The following is a 13,542-nucleotide window of genomic DNA, read 5'->3' as shown; positions in this document are numbered from 1 at the left end:
TATGGAAACTGACAGGAATTTTTTTTATATAACTTTATATCTGTCAGAAGTTACTCTTTATTGTTGATTGCTGTTTATTTATTAACTCTTGTTTACAGTTAGATGACATCCAGTTTTTTTCTAATTGTCTCATATTTTCTCCATTTCTCCATTTCCGTTCTCGCTCTCCCAGGTACCTTGTTATGGAACTAATGGATGCAAACCTGTGTCAGGTCATACAGATGGATTTAGATCATGAAAGAATGTCATATCTTCTCTATCAAATGCTATGTGGAATTAAGCATTTGCATTCAGCAGGGATTATCCACAGAGTAAGTAACTGACCCCTCCTTGTCACTCACTTCTCTCTACATATTCCACCCAGAGCTCTCTTTCTAATTTCTTTGCAAAGTAAGCGTGTGTTGATGCGAGTAAGCAATACTCAAATTTCTTTAATGAAAACAAATTTGATTTCATCTTGAAAACCCTATGTGCACCCTTTTTTTTCCCCCTTTGTATGCTGGTTGTAAAATATATGTAACAGCACAAGCACACTGCTTACAGGCTTACACTGATTCCACCCCCCTTTTCTACACCTCATTACATCTCCCTACATGCACTCCCTAATAACCATATCTTGTTATATATTCCCTAATAACCACACCTCTACATATATCTCCCAATAACCATATAAAGTTATTTTGGGGTCTATTCACTTCCTATACCAACTCATTTACTGAATCACATTCCACTTTTTCTTTTCTTTACTTTTAACATTGGAATGTTTCATAATTTCAAACATTTACACAAATAACAGGGTCTTTTCTTAGGATGGAGACAGTTATTATATTTGACTCTTCTAATAATAATGATTTTTTTTTTCTGCTACAGGCACAAGGCATGAAATTTTGTGGGGAGGGGCCTAGTCAATTATATCAGTCCCAGGGCTCAACTGGTACTTATTTTATGGACCCCAAAAGGATTAAAAGCAAAGCGACATTTGGGTTCAGAACATAAAGAGTCTGAAGAAATGCCACTTAACACTATGACCAACATGGTAACAATTCTACCAATGTGCCACCTTGATGATAATAACAGCTTCAAGTTTTAGTACATGGCCATTAGTTTAAGGAGAAGGGTTAGTCACACATCAGCTCCAGTATTTGACTGATACTTTATTTCATCAACCCCATAATTGTGACAGGCAAAGTTGGCCTCAGCGGAATTTGAACTCAGAACATAAGCCAGAAGAAATGCTGCTAAGCACTTTGTCCAACAGACTAACTATTTTGCTGGCTCACTACTTTAATAATGCCAGTTCTTTCTACCATAGGCACAAGGTTCGAATTTGAGGAGAGAGAGCTAGTCAATTTCATCAACCCCCATTGCTGAACTGGTACTTATTTTATCAACCCTAAAACGATGAATGGCAAAGTCGACCTTGGCCATATTTGAACTCAGAATATGAAGAGCTGGAAGAAATGCTGCTAAGCATTTAGTCCAATGTGCTAATGATTCTGCAACCTCACTGCCTTAATATAACAACAACAACAATGAGGGCCAGTCAGGCGGTACCGATGCCAGTACCACCTGACTGGCCCACGTGCCGGTCGCATGTAAACAGCACCCACTACACTCTCGGAGTGGTTGGTGTTAGGAAGGGCATCCAGCTGTAGAAACCTTGCCAGATCAGATTGGAGCCTGGTGCAGCCTTCTGGCTTGCCAGCCCTCAGTCAAACCGTCCAACCCATGCCAGCTTGGAAAGCAGACATTAAACGATGATGATGAACAACAATAATAATAATAATCCTTTCTACTATAGACGCAAGGCCTGGAATTTGGAGGAACCTAATCAATTACATCGATCCCAGAGTTCGGTGTTCAACTAGTACTTATTTTATTAACCCTAAAAAAATAAAAGGCAAAATCGACCTCGGTGGAATTTGAACTCAGAACATAAAGACAGGCGAAATATCACTAAGCATTTTTCCCACTGTGCTACCAATTCTGCCAGCTTGCTGCTTTAATACTAAATGATACTGAAGTGAGATGAATGCTTCATTTGCACGTTACCAAGAAAAGATGCAAATAATGAGAATTTCTAAGACGTGTTAAGTGGGTTGTAAGAGTAAATCAATAGAATAATTCTTGATGAGAAATCATGTAGATGTGCACAATCCATGGAATTTTAACACAGTTGATTCTTTCAGGCTGCAAATTTTCATGCTTAATTTTTTTTCCTTACCTTTTTTGTTACAATGAACACTTCAAGGGTCTATTTTTGTGTATATTTTAACTCTTTTCCTCTGGTTCCTTTTTTTTTTTATTCTTTCGACCTAGTTTCATTGGCTGTTGATTTAAAAAATCCTGGGATCGATTTGTTCAACTAAAACGCCTCCAGGTGGTGCTCCAGCATGGCCACAGTCAGATAACTGAAACAAGTTAAAGAATAAAAGAATAGTTTCAGGCATGACTGTATGATTGAGAAGTTTTCTCTCCAGTCACTTGATTTCAGGGTCAGTCCTAGCACTGGCTCCTTGAGCAAGTGTCTTCTACTATAGCCCCAAGCTGGCCAAAGCCTTGTGAGTCAATTTTGTAGATGGGAAATGCATGTATGGGTCTCCTTGTCTTTACGTGGTGTTAGCTGTGAGTGAGTGTCACTATCATATATAAGCAACATCATTCATTAGCAATATCCTGCAAAAACATATGTGGCCTAGGGAAAATATTACCTTACCTGGAAGCAGGTATGGATTAGCGACAGGAAGGACATCCAGCTCTAGAAAATCTGCCTCTGTAGGCTCCATGCAACCCATACAAGTATGGAAAAGTGGATATTGAAACAAGAATGATCAGCTATCTGTTATTGATGCTGACTTTAGCTTGGTCAAATGATATTCAATTGTTCTATATATATATATATATATATATATATATATATATATATATATATATCCTCAGTTCTTGTATAAAAGTGTCTTCAGATCTATGTTAAATTAGGTCAGAACATATTGGCTTTCTTGCCTTGAGGATTGGGTCGTGTGGATTCTAATACTTAGCATGATAAAGATATGATTATGTGACGATCAAGCTGCTGGTTGAGTATACAAAGGTTATGTGACTTAATCTAGATTATCCCTCGGTTGACTGGCAGCCAGTACAGCTGTTATAGGCTGCTTTAAGTTTAGTAGATGGTATTTGAGTTGCTTGTTTGTCTTTTACCTCTAAAATGGCATGCGTTTTGATGATTGATTAAGGCAGTGGCAACAAGATCTATGAATTCCAAGGGTAGCCAGCCAGCTTGTAAACCAGTAAACATGATTTCTATGAATGCAAAAAGATTGTGATATGAACCAATGATGCCACATTTTAATCCAATATTTTTCTTTTCTTGTGATGAATTTGAACCTCCATCTGTTGCAAGTCTTCTATTCATAATGAGTGTAGTGTTGATGATATTAGTTAAGTCTTGAGAAACTTTTGTAAGGCAACTCTAGTCTGTATAATGTAAATTAGACTGTGGTCCCTGGTTTGGGAGTTCCAGGGTGTTGAGGAGTGTGGAACCACCTCTTTCCCAGGTCTACTCTGACCCAGAGTAGTAGTAGTAGTAGTACCTGTCAGGGTCCCAGCTATGGCTTAATTAGCGTGTCACAGAATTGCCTCTATGAAAAAGGGCACTTACAGAAACCCCAATGGACCCAAAGCAGACAAGGCCCTCCAGCTCTTTAGCCGCTCATACAATTCCTAATAACTACTAGGCTCGTGGGACTTGTTGCATTAGGCCTAAACTAGTTTGAAGGAGAAGAGAAGTGGGACTGGCTCTGCACAAACCCTGCTCACTACAATGATATTCACCGGAGAGGTTGTCCAGCAAACTGAGATGCCAACACACCACCAGTGTGTAACTGTATCTTGTTGAACCCTCATTCATTAAAGTAACGAGAGAGTCCTTAAACAAATAACTATGACCATCTAACTATAAGTAGGCACTGTGTATAGATACAGTTCATAATTCAAATATAAGAAACCTTATATCAGTTTCAAGTGGGTTGTTAAGTTGAAGTGTTGAGTTCATTGAGTTCATCATCATCATCATCATCGTTTAACATCCGCTTTCCATGCTAGCATGGGTTGGACGATTTGACTGAGGACTGGTGAAACCGGATGGCAACACCAGGCTCCAGTCTGATTTGGCAGAGTTTCTACAGCTGGATGCCCTTCCTAACGCCAACCACTCAGAGAGTGTAGTGGGTGCTTTTACGTGTCACCCGCACGAAAACGGCCACGCTCGAAATGGTGTCTTTTATGTGCCACCCGCACAAGCCAGTCCAGGGGCACTGGCAACGATCTCGCTCGAAAATCCTACAGGAGCCAGTCAGGCGGTACTGGCAACGGCCACGCTCAAAATGGTGCATCTCATGTGCCACCCGCACAATAACCAGTCCAGGGGCACTGGCAACGATCTTACTTGGCTTGCCGGGTCTTCTCACGCACAGCACATTTCCAAAGGTCTCGGTCAGTAGTCATCGCCTCGGTGAGGCCCAATGTACGAAGGTCTTGCCTCACCACCTCAGCCCAGGTCTTCCTGGGCCTACCTCTTCCACGGGTTCCCTCAACTGTTAGGGTGTGGCACTTTTTCACGCAGCTATCCTCCTCCATTCTCACCACATGTCCATACCAGCGCAATCGTCTCTCTTGCACGCCACAACTGATGCTTCTAATGTTCAGCTTTTCTCTCAAGATACTTACACTCTGACGGGTATTCACATTGACATTACACATCCAACGGAGCATACTGGCTTCATTCCTTGCGAGCTTACGTATGTCCTCAGCAGTTACAGCCCATGTTTCACTGCCATGTAGCATGGTTGTTCGTACACATGCGTCATACAGTCTGCCTTTTACTCTGAGTGAGAGTCCCTTTGTCGCCAGCAGGGGTAAGAGCTCTCTAAACTTTGCCCAGGCTATTCTTATTCTAGCAGCTACACTTTCAGCGCACCCACCCCCACTACTAACTTTGGTCCTCACGGCGCAGAACATTGGCAAATCTTTCCTTATCTGCTTCCCCTCTGGCTAAATAAACCTGTCGCCTAGCTTCCCTTCTGGCACATTGGTACAATTCCCTGCTACCACTGTTCTTCCAGTCCTTCCAAGCCTGTTTCTTTTGTCTAATAGCCCTGTCTACCTCCTTGTTCCACCACCACGTTACTCTGGGTCGGGAGGGGACCTTACACCACCCACAAATCTGGTCGGTGGCTTTCAACAGGTTGTCCCGCAGAAATCTCCAATTGTCTTCCACGTTGTATGATGCTATATCCCCTTCTATTTCGTTAAATGCTTCAAGTAACTTGTCTCTAAGTCTCTGTCCGTTTGCAGGGTCTTTAAGCTTCCACACCCTTCTCCTCCAAGCCTGTCTAATTCTGGGCACCCATTTTGCCTTGATCCCAAAGTCGCTAACTACTAATCTATGTTGTGGGGTACATTCTTCGCCAGGGTAGGTTTTGGCATTTATAAGCCGCCCTCTTTCCCTATTTCTGGCGAGGATGTAGTCGATTTGGCTAGAGTGTCTGCCGGAGCGGTAGGTGACTAGGTGACTGGCAGGTTTCCTGAAGTTGGTATTGCAGACCATAAGATCGGTTGCATCACAGAACTCCAGCAGTCTGGTTCCCTCCTCGTTGCGGGAACCGAAGCCATAGCCTCCATGTATGCCATGGAAGCCTCCAGCACGACGTCCGACATGACCGTTGAAGTCTCCAGCCACAAAGAGAAGGTCCCTGTCACTCGTCGACGAGGTAGTTTGCAAGAGGGTGTCATAGAATTGGTCTTTCAGACCATCTGGTAGCCCCGGTTGAGGTGCATAGGCTGAGATGACAGTAGCTAATCTATGATGAAGCACTAGTCTGATCTTAAGTACTCTGTCACTTACTCTAACGACCTCGATTTCACGTCCTTAAAAAACCCTACAGAAGTAATAGAAAATTATTCTATTATATTCTCAAACTAACTGCTTTGTCCATTCTGTACAGAATCACTTGCAGTTTATCCTTTAACTAATGCCAAGCCATCATAATGCCTTTCTGTTGTCTCTTGATATTCTCAGTACAAAGTAAATAGCTCAATGTTGTGGAAATATTAGTTACTTTTAAATAAAGGACAGGCACAGGTATGTCTGTGTGGTTAAGAAGGTTGCTCCAGTGCCATTGTGCAACACTTTGGGCAAGTATCTTCCACTACAGCCCTGCGCCAACCAAAGTCTTGTAAATGGATTTGGTGGATAGAAACCAAGAAGCCTGTCGTGTGTGTATGTGTGTGTGTTTTGACATTGATTTTGACATTTGACATTGATTTTGACATTTGACATTGACATTGATTTTGACATTGTTTTGACATTGATTGATAGTTGCAAATAAAAGTAGTTCATTTCCAATTTCCTGCAAAAGTAAATCTGGCCAAGGGGGGATATTACCTTGCTTGGAAACCAGTGACAGGAAGGGCACATCTGCAGTCCTAGTCACAACTGCAGTCTTTTCTAACACGGTTAGTCTCTCCCTTAACTCTGTCTGATATATGTGTGTGCTATAAGAAGCAGTGTGCTGAGAGATGAGTGCTTGTACAGCATCCTATAGCTTCCTTAGAGCTTACAGCAAAAATAGCCATAAGTTAATGCTCATTTCATGATTCCTTTTCCCTTGTTATTTATTAATCATCATCATCATCGTTTAACGTCCGCTTTCCATGCTAGCATGGGTTGGACGATTTGACTGAGGACTGGCAAACCAGATGGCTGCACTAGGCTCCAATCTGATTTGGCAGAGTTTCTACAGCTGGATGCCCTTCCTAATGCCAACCATTCTGAGAGTGTACTGAATGCTTTTACGTACCACTGGCACAAGAGCCAGTCAGGCGGTACTGGCAACGGCCATGCTTGAATGGTGTTTTTTACGTGCCACCTGCACAGGAGTCAGTCCAGTGGCACTGGCAATGACCTCACTTGAATGTTTTGTTCACATGCCACTGGCACACACACACAAATTATTTTTTTTTTAAACTCGTATAAAAGAAATGAAAAATAATTTTATTTTACATAAGTTATTGGTTTAAAAAATGTGCACTTGTTTGCTCCAAATGTTTTCAAGATCCTGCAAACGACACAAAGACACTTACACAACCACTTGAGCAAATAAACTCAATATAAAGTGTTCACTGTGTTTGAATAAAAATAATGGTACGATTATGGCTGTGATACTTTTTGATGAGTCCTGCTCAATGAGTTTTGATGGACACATATTAGGTCTGATTAGTAAGTATCTGGACTGTTGCCATAGTAATAAAGCGCATAGAGTGAAGCCACTTGGCAAAAATTGACCCTGATCTTTGCTTCCTTGGAAGGAAGGTGTGTAGCGTGTGATTGTCACATTGATCACGACAGAGAAAATTATTATGGCAGTTCCTACTCAGAGGCTTACACAAATTTGCAGACAGTCTATGGAGAGGAGTATGTGAGCCACACACAAATGTATGAGTGGTTCAGACGTTTCCAAGATGGCTGAAAAAATGTTGATATTGACATACGTTTCGGGAAACCTGCAACCAACAGAACTCTTTACATTCTGAGTTCAAACCCTCCAAGGTTAATTTTGCCTTTCATCCCTCTGGGGGTCAATAAAATAAAGTACTAGTCACATACTAGGGTTGATGCTATCAACTAATCCTCTTCCCTAAAATTTGCTGGCCCTGTGCCTATATCAAAGACCTTTACTTTTTGCTATTATATGAGATCAATTCCAATAAGGTCAGCTTTACATTTCATCCCTCATGCTCTATAAAATAGAGTAGCAGTTAAGTGCTGGGATTCTGCGCAATGGGCTGTATTTCCTTGCACCTAAAATTTTGACCATGTGCCTGTGTTAAGCTTCTTTTTTTCTTTTGCAAATCTTGTGCTGTATTTTCCTGCTTAACACATTTACTAACCAAAAACAATACTTTGACAAAAAATGAGAAACCCACCATCATTATGGCTATTACTACCAAATGTATTTTCCTTCTCACATCCATAACTGCATCGTCTTTATAACACAGGCTGTATTATCATTAATGTTTTCTTCTTTTTATTTTAGGATTTAAAGCCCAGTAACATAGTGGTGAAAGCAGATTGTACTCTGAAGATTCTAGATTTTGGTTTAGCACGGACAGCAGGTACTGGTTTTATGATGACACCATATGTAGTAACAAGATATTACCGTGCTCCAGAAGTCATTCTTGGTATGGGTTATAAAGAAAATGGTAAGAACCTGCATTGTTGTTCTACTCCTCTTCTATCCCTGTCGTGTGTAAACCTTGTTGCAACAATATTTATGAAACAGGACAGTACCTTCAGATACGTGTAACATACTATGTAGAATTCATGGGAAACCATATAACTCTACATGATGATGGATAAAATATAATAAAATAGCTCTAGTGATACTGGTCCCTGTTGTTGACAGAGCTTTCCTAACACCTTGCTAGTGTTAGGAGTGGAGACGCAATGGCCCAGTGGTTAGGGCAGCGGACTCGCGGTCATAGGATCGTGGTTTCGATTCCCAGACCGGGCGTTATGAGTGTTTATTGAGCAAAAACACCTAAAGCTCTACGAGGCTCCGGCAATTCATTAATGGGTTGTGAAGAATAGGAAGGAAAAATGAAACCCTTAGCTAGAAATTCATGTATAAATTATCCAAATTTCAAGAAGGGGAAAAAATGATTGCTTGGGTAAATATATTTTTTCTTTTTAAAGTAAATTTAATTTTTAAAATATCTTTCAAATGTCTGATTCAAAATAACTGATTGATTTTATTTTATCTTTTATTTTTATGTTCCAGTTGATATCTGGTCAGTTGGCTGTATTATGGCTGAGTTGATACGAGGTGGTGTACTATTCCCTGGCACTGATCGTATCCTTTCTTTACTTTTAAAGAGTTACTTCAAATATCTCAGTCTATTTTTATGTGTGCTTTGCACAATATATACGTATATATTTTTTTTGTCGAAATTGTTCTTTCTTTCTTTCTATCTCTCCCTCTTTCTCTTCACTTACCCAATCCCACATCAAGTAAATGCTCAATGACTCTCAAAGCACACCCCAGCCCTCCAACCAAATTTTCACCAACACCACTTTCCCCCCACTTCACAATGGCAATTTTCTTTTCCAAAGGCTAACAATTAATCAGAGCTGGTTTACAAATAATAATGTTTAATTATGAATAAATTATCACAGAATGTTTAACAGATAACACAGTTTCCACTAAACAAAAATCCATTGTTGAATGCAGATATTGACAAATACATTATATTGATTTGCTATAATAGTAAATGATCGAATTGATGGAATGGAATGGACTGGTGAATTTTCAAACCAATTATGATTTTCTTTTTTTTTTTTCAACATTGCATATAGTTTATTGAAAAATAGGTTTGGTGCCCATGGCCGTCTTTAAGCCCTCCAACAGGTTTCTCTTCAATTTCTGTCTACCAAATCTACTAATAATGTTTCGTTGGCCTGGAGCTACAGTAGAAGACACTTGCCCAAAGTGCCATGTAGTGGGATTGAACCCAAAACCATATGACTGGGAGGCACACTTCTTAACCTCATGGCTTAGTGGTCAAGAAGTTTGCTTCTCAACCACATGGTTTCAGAGGTTCACTCCCACTGTGTGGCACCTTGGGTGAGTGTCTTCTTTCTTTGTCAATCAAAATATGCCACCTTTCTTCAATTTGCAGCTAGAACAGCTTCACTTGCCCAATATAACTAACATCTGTGACAAACACATAAAACACCACAGTTCCTCCATTTCTCATCTTCTTTGTCCCTCTTTCTTAAATCACATTTCAGCTAGGTTCCCAATATTGCCCAAGAATTTCTCTCTCTCTTTGTTTAAAAGAAAATGTGTTCTCATCAAAATTTTTTGTAAGATACTCATTTTTTATTAATCTTTTCCCCTTCAAAATCTTCATCATATGTTTGATTTCTTTACCACGTCCTCAGATATAGATCAATGGAATAAAATAATCCAACAGTTAGGAACGCCGTCTCAAGACTTCATGTGTAGATTACAGCCTACAGTTCGGAGCTACGTCGAGAACCGTCCCCGGTTTACAGGCTACACCTTTGATATTTTGTTTGCAGACTGTATGTTCCCCGCAGATAGCCGCGAACACCAAGGGCTGCAGGCTTCCGTGGCTAGAGATTTACTGTCCAAGATGCTGGTTGTTGATCCCGAACGAAGGATATCCGTTGATGAGGCATTGATGCACCCTTACATCAATGTTTGGTATGATGAAGGAGAAGTAAATGCGGTAAGTACTCCTTCGTAGGGTTTATTTCCTGCTGGCTATATTGATATAGGAGTTTTGCAAAACGAAAATTGGGGTGTGGGTGCAAAATTTTGCATTGAGAGGCCTCAAAGTAGACTAGCAGAAACTGAAGTTTTGTTCAGCCGGAAAGAAGACAGTCCTATTACTGTGAGGAAAGGGGCCATGCTCCACATGCAGAAAAAGAGTCTGTAGGAATTTCACTATAGGTGCACAAAAATCGCAAGGGGACTGCAAGAAAGGGAGGCTTCATATGTGACAGTAAATTCAAAGAAGTAATTAGCAGTAAAAATAGAGTAAACCCTTTCGAATGCTCAGACAGTTCTCTAGAAATAGTTTATGTTATCATCATCGTCATTTAACATCCACCTACCATGTTGGCATGGGTTGGATGGTTTGACGGGAACTGACCAGGCAGAAGACTGCACCAGACTTCTCTCTGTTTTGGCACAATTTTTACGGCTGGATGCCATAACACCAGCCACCACACAGAGTGGACTGAGTGCTTTTTACATGACACCAGCACAGGCAAGGTCAGTTTTGGCATAGTTTATACAGCTGGATGCCCTTCCAAATGCCACTCACTTTACAGTGTGAACTGAATGCTTTTTATGTGGCACCAGCACCAGCAGGGTTACCAAGTGACTTGCAAGACAAAGAATCCTTGAAAGGGGAGGGGGCATTGGAGGAGTTGCAAAGGTTATGAGCAGCAGAAAATTTGGGGTTGAAAGCATTTTTACCATATGCATGATAGCATTTAAGGGTATGTAACAAAGGGACAAAATGCATACATCATTAAAAATACTTTTACAAAATAAAATTATTGACTTACTCTTATCCCTTTTGATACCAAAACACCCCCGGAGACTACTCATGGTTCTATTATGCACACTGCCCGATTTAAACTGTTCTAGATTAAAACCTTCCATCAAAATTTCATGTTAATTTATATTCTAAATATTAGCTCATAATGATAAAGTTATGTTAATAAATTCTTCGTAATTTTCAAAATTAATTGAAATAAAAGCAGTGTATTTCATTGGAAATATGATAATGAAAGAGTTAAAAATAACTTTGCTCTATCAAACATGCCAAGAATATTATTATTCCACAGTCCTTATGTGTGAAGTTCACTTTTTTTGAAAAATTAATTAGTTTTTGGAAGATTGACTTTTCATCCAGGAATATGATGATGCTACTTCTGTAGGGAGTTTAAAAATTAATTCTTTAGCATTCAGATTACTCTGTCAAATGTAATGCTTATTAATTCACAAATTTTATTAATTAATCATGCATTATCTTGTAGCTTTGAAATTTCAATGATGTGATTGTATATTTTTGGAACGACATTGAAGAGTGGGTGTGATAGGTTGGATATGGCCATTTTAAATGCTAAGGGGTTAATCAAACGTATCTTAAAGGTGCAGTACAAAGAAAAGATTAGGGATCACTGTTCATGACTAAACCATAAAAATAAAGTAAACATGGTTTGTGTGTGTGAGAGAGATAGACAGACAGACAGACAGACAGAAGCGTTATACTAATACATCTATTTGTTTTCAACACCACCTGTCTTCTTGTTTTTTTGTGAATTCTCCCTATATATAAATATATATATATATTTGAAGCTGGAGTTTCACTCTGTTGCTACTCTGAGTTTCATCAATTGTAATTTGTTTCTATTTTAATTGCTTTGTTTTGTTGTTCTCTCTTTTCCAGCCTGCTCCTGGACCTTACGACCACTCTGTAGATGAGAGAGAACACTCTGTAGAGGAATGGAAAGGTATTTTTACCTTTTTTATTTTTATTTTCATCCTTAAATACAATATATTCCCTTGTGGGTGTTGCTTCCACCCTTACAACATCCACTTATCCATGTATGCATAGATCAGGTGGAATTTGTTGAGGCAGGTTTTTCTATGGCCAGATGCTCTTCTTGTTACCAACCATCACAATGACTGACCAGTTGCATCTTAGCAGAGAATCTCCAAACTACTGTCTCAATATTCTCTCCTGGCACATTGTTGTACTTGAGAAGACCTGACCACCGCAACAGAATGGAAATCCTAAAGCCAAGATGCCACATGAAAAGCATTGGTGTGGTTGCTGGTGCCACATAAAAAGCTTTGGTGTGGTTGCTGGTGCCATGTAAAAAGCATCCGGCACATTCTGTGGAGTGGTTGGCATTAAAAAAGGCATCCAGCCATAGAAACCAAACCAACGCAGGCTATGGAATCTGGTGCAGCCTTTGGCCTTGCCGATTCCTGTGAAGCCATCCAACCCATGCCAGCATTGGAACACAGACATTAAATGTTGGTGATGGTGATGACGATGATGGTCAGTTACTGTAAGACTTGCACATTGATGGCTCAGTAAAAATATATTCTGTACATACATTGAATTCATTTTCTTTCGGAAGTAACCAAAATTCCAATTTTAAAAAGAAATAAAGTAAAAGATAGAAAACGCAAACCCATCTTCGACTAATATTTGTATTTCCCTGTTGTTTCTACTTTCAGAACTTATATATGATGAAGTAAAAAAATATGAAAACAAAGATAATCAAATAACAAATGCTATGCAAAATCTCTCAGGTAAGCTAAAAGGTATATTGACACTCTTTACTTTTTTCTGGAAGTTCCTTTTATGTTGTATTATTATTATTATTGTATTATTTCACATAAATTGGGAAACCACTACCATAACTTGGTGCTATTTTAGATCCGTAAAGAATTTCGCTGTAATATGATGGCAGTTTAGAGAGGGGAGGGGTAGAGTAGGATCCGTTGTCAATAGCCTTGTACACCAATGGAATTAGTTCCTTGATGAACTTAGTCAACGATATGGTTTCATTTCTCAGATGAAGTCACTTATTTTCCTTAAATTACTCATTGCTTTTTGGAAGGCATGGATGTTATAACTTATTGCCTTCCCTTGAAAATGCCTATACACAAACACACATGCACAGCAATAGCTATTATATTGTGTTGGTTAAGATCATGTTCAACATTCTCAAGAAAATTATTTTAGATAACTTCTGTCTGCTTTCCTTTTGATATATACATATCATATAATATGTGTGTGTGTGTGTGTGTAAGAGGTTAGCTTGGAGAGCTGCATTTCCTCACGTTCGGTAAAAATGTGTTTATTATGGTAGTTTTGACCTTGGAGTCCTTCTAAGCGTGAGGCATTATTGTACAGTGATGCCCTTAT

The 13,542-nt window shown here is 39.6% G+C and overlaps 1 protein-coding gene across 13 annotated transcripts in view; it reads left to right on the top strand.

Annotated features, from left to right (window-relative positions):
- The window catches only part of LOC106878992 (stress-activated protein kinase JNK), a 130,122-nt gene that overhangs the window by 95,828 nt on the left and 20,752 nt on the right, over positions 1-13,542 (top strand). For 7 of the 13 annotated variants that reach the window (XR_016244558.1, XR_016244556.1, XR_001410583.3 and 4 more), the window contains 6 exons: positions 173-311; positions 8,097-8,262; positions 8,841-8,912; positions 10,004-10,314; positions 12,049-12,112; positions 12,849-12,923. Coding sequence is in view for 8 of the 13 variants with exons in the window: in XM_089364070.1 (XP_089220196.1) it covers positions 173-311; positions 8,097-8,262; positions 8,841-8,912; positions 10,004-10,314; positions 12,049-12,112; positions 12,849-12,923 (827 nt within the window). In the remaining 5 variants the exon portion in view is untranslated. Of the gene's footprint in view, positions 1-172; positions 312-8,096; positions 8,263-8,840; positions 8,913-10,003; positions 10,315-12,048; positions 12,113-12,848; positions 12,936-13,542 lie in introns of all 13 variants that reach the window. The other 6 variants (XR_016244557.1, XR_001410582.3, XM_089364069.1 and 3 more) reach the window with 1 other exon arrangement.

The sequence above is a fragment of the Octopus bimaculoides genome, chromosome 16, assembly GCF_046866305.1.
Source record: "Octopus bimaculoides isolate indiv1 chromosome 16, ASM4686630v1, whole genome shotgun sequence".
Classification (NCBI taxonomy): Eukaryota; Metazoa; Mollusca; class Cephalopoda; order Octopoda; family Octopodidae; genus Octopus; species Octopus bimaculoides.
Note: the sequence above shows the minus strand (reverse complement) of the source record. Positions and strands in the feature narration are given on the sequence as shown.